This window comes from Tripterygium wilfordii, chromosome 13 (assembly GCF_013401445.1).
Source record: "Tripterygium wilfordii isolate XIE 37 chromosome 13, ASM1340144v1, whole genome shotgun sequence".
In the NCBI taxonomy this organism is placed as follows: domain Eukaryota; kingdom Viridiplantae; phylum Streptophyta; class Magnoliopsida; order Celastrales; family Celastraceae; genus Tripterygium; species Tripterygium wilfordii.
In genome coordinates, this window is record NC_052244.1 from 6,470,107 (window position 1) to 6,472,236 (window position 2,130).

The 2,130-nt window shown below is 41.6% G+C and overlaps 1 protein-coding gene across 1 annotated transcript; it reads right to left on the minus strand.

The window, feature by feature from the left end:
- Positions 1 to 291: 291 nt before the first annotated feature.
- On the minus strand, positions 292 to 1,509 carry LOC120012496. The gene has a single exon (XM_038863928.1). The coding sequence runs from the start codon at positions 1,507 to 1,509 to the stop codon at positions 292 to 294; it is 1,218 nt and encodes a 405-aa protein (XP_038719856.1).
- Between the last annotated feature and the right edge of the window lie 621 nt (positions 1,510 to 2,130).

Below are 2,130 nucleotides of genomic sequence, written 5' to 3' on the forward strand. Positions count from 1 at the left end.
TAACTAGCAGAACTTAGCTTCTTCGGCTTTTTGTACTAGTCTCTTTAACTAGTATTAGGATTCAGTCTCTTCGACTTTTTACACTAGTCTCTTTAGCTAGTAGTGCGAATTAGCCCATTCGACCAAGAGTTAAGACCCACTTAGTCTTTTATCTTTATTAGTAAATTGAAACCTCTTTGGCAATCAAAGAAAGATTAACATGATCATATGAAGAAAAAATATATTATTTTATTGCAAATATGTAACCCATAGGCATTGCCATAGTAGGCATTGCCATAGTAGGTATTATACTTAGAATTCCCTGGAGATATTCCAAGTTCCATGAACATTTTTGCCAACTTCATATGAATCAGGCTTTGCAGCCTTGGATGACTCATTTTCTCGTCCGTTTTTGTCAGGTTTTATGTTATCATTTCTCTGGACTCCTTCCTGAGGGTAGGCTAATTGATGACCCTCCTGCTTATCTTCCTCAAGCTTGACATACTGCTTTATCCTATCTTGTAATACACTCATATTCCTTGGTGGTGCCATAGTCAATCTCTCCCATAATTTATGATCCTGTGGCAGCCCCAATCGAAAGGTGGTCACAGCAGTCTTCTCATCACAATCTTCAATATCTGCATAAGTATTTGAGTACCTAGATACGTAGGTTCTGAGAGATTCTCCCTTCCTCAGGTGCAAGGCAAACAGAGTATGCAAAGTTGCCGGATCTCTACTGTTCGTTATGAACCTTGCCACAAAGATCTGTGCCAACTCCTTCCAAGATGAAACTAAGTTTTCTAGAAGCTGATGGAACCACTTTATTGTTGTGGTCCCCAAGCTTGATGGGAACATTTTACACATAAGTCCGTCTCGATTTGTCCACAATGCCATCTTGTGCGAGTACGCAGATATGTGTGCCACAAGATCCGTCTTTCCATCGTATATGACAAATGTTGGAGGGGAGAATTTGCTCGGAGGATCTTCTAGACACAGAGCCCGTACAAATGGGGTGGAGGTCATCTTCTTAAGAGTTCTCTCAACCTCATTATGAGCACTCCATTGGGCTTCTCCAGCATCTTTCTTCAAATCTATTTTATGCCTTTGGACATGACTTCGGTGCCTTGTCCTTCTTGGTGACATTGGGGATCTATATCTTGCCTTCCGTAGGGATGGATTGCGTCTTCTTCTTTCTGGGGTTAGACCTCTCCTCTTACGAGACCTTCCAGTACTCTCGCTTTCTCGCTCTCGAACACGTTTAGGATTAAAGTCCTCATGTTCCTGGACAACACTTTGGATTACACTAACCAAGCGCTTACCCTTACTTCTTATGGATTGAAGCTTCTCCCTCAAGGATTTAACATGTTCTTGTCTCCGTTGGAGGTCTTTTTCTGTCAGAATGAGAGCTTCCTCCAATTCCATTTCGTACGGAACTTGCCTCCCTACGTCTTCTTCATGCTTATCCCTCCGGACTTGAACATCGTCAGGAGTTAATTCTTCCCTCCTAGATCCTTCTAGAACTTGAGACATGATGCCTTACAGAGAAAGTTTTCGTTTCTCACAGATGGCGCCAATTGTCGATGCTAAATTTGCACCAAGGTAAATAATATGTATAAAGTAGAAAGATTCAAGAGAATGACAACAGAATTTACGTGGTTCGGCAACTTGCCTAGGTCTACGGAGTCTGATCTTTTATTAGAGTTGAGTGTCGATGAATGCTTACAAATGTGAAATGAAATGTATTTATAGGCTTGAGATTTGTCAGTTAACTGCCTCTAGTAACCTCTCTTGTAACTGCTTGCTCCTGGTAACCATCGGTAACTGACTGTCGGATGAAACTGCTTCTGGATAAGGTTCTTTCGTCTGGGAGAACTGTACATACGGAGTGTATTTATTTACTCCACATGCAGCAATCCATCCCGTCGTATTTTGTACAGGTCCTCATAACTTTATCTCAGCTTTCTGCTACTTGCAAATTGTTGGACGAATTAGTCCACGAATTCCGCAAATGACATGATTTTTTTATTCAGAAGATTGATAATCCATTTCAAGACGGTTCCTGCCAAATTAGAGCCGAAGCTTTTTCACATGCATACTTCTCAGAGCGAGTTGGGGATGCTCGTAGGGAACATCTTCTGGCGGTAATGAGCC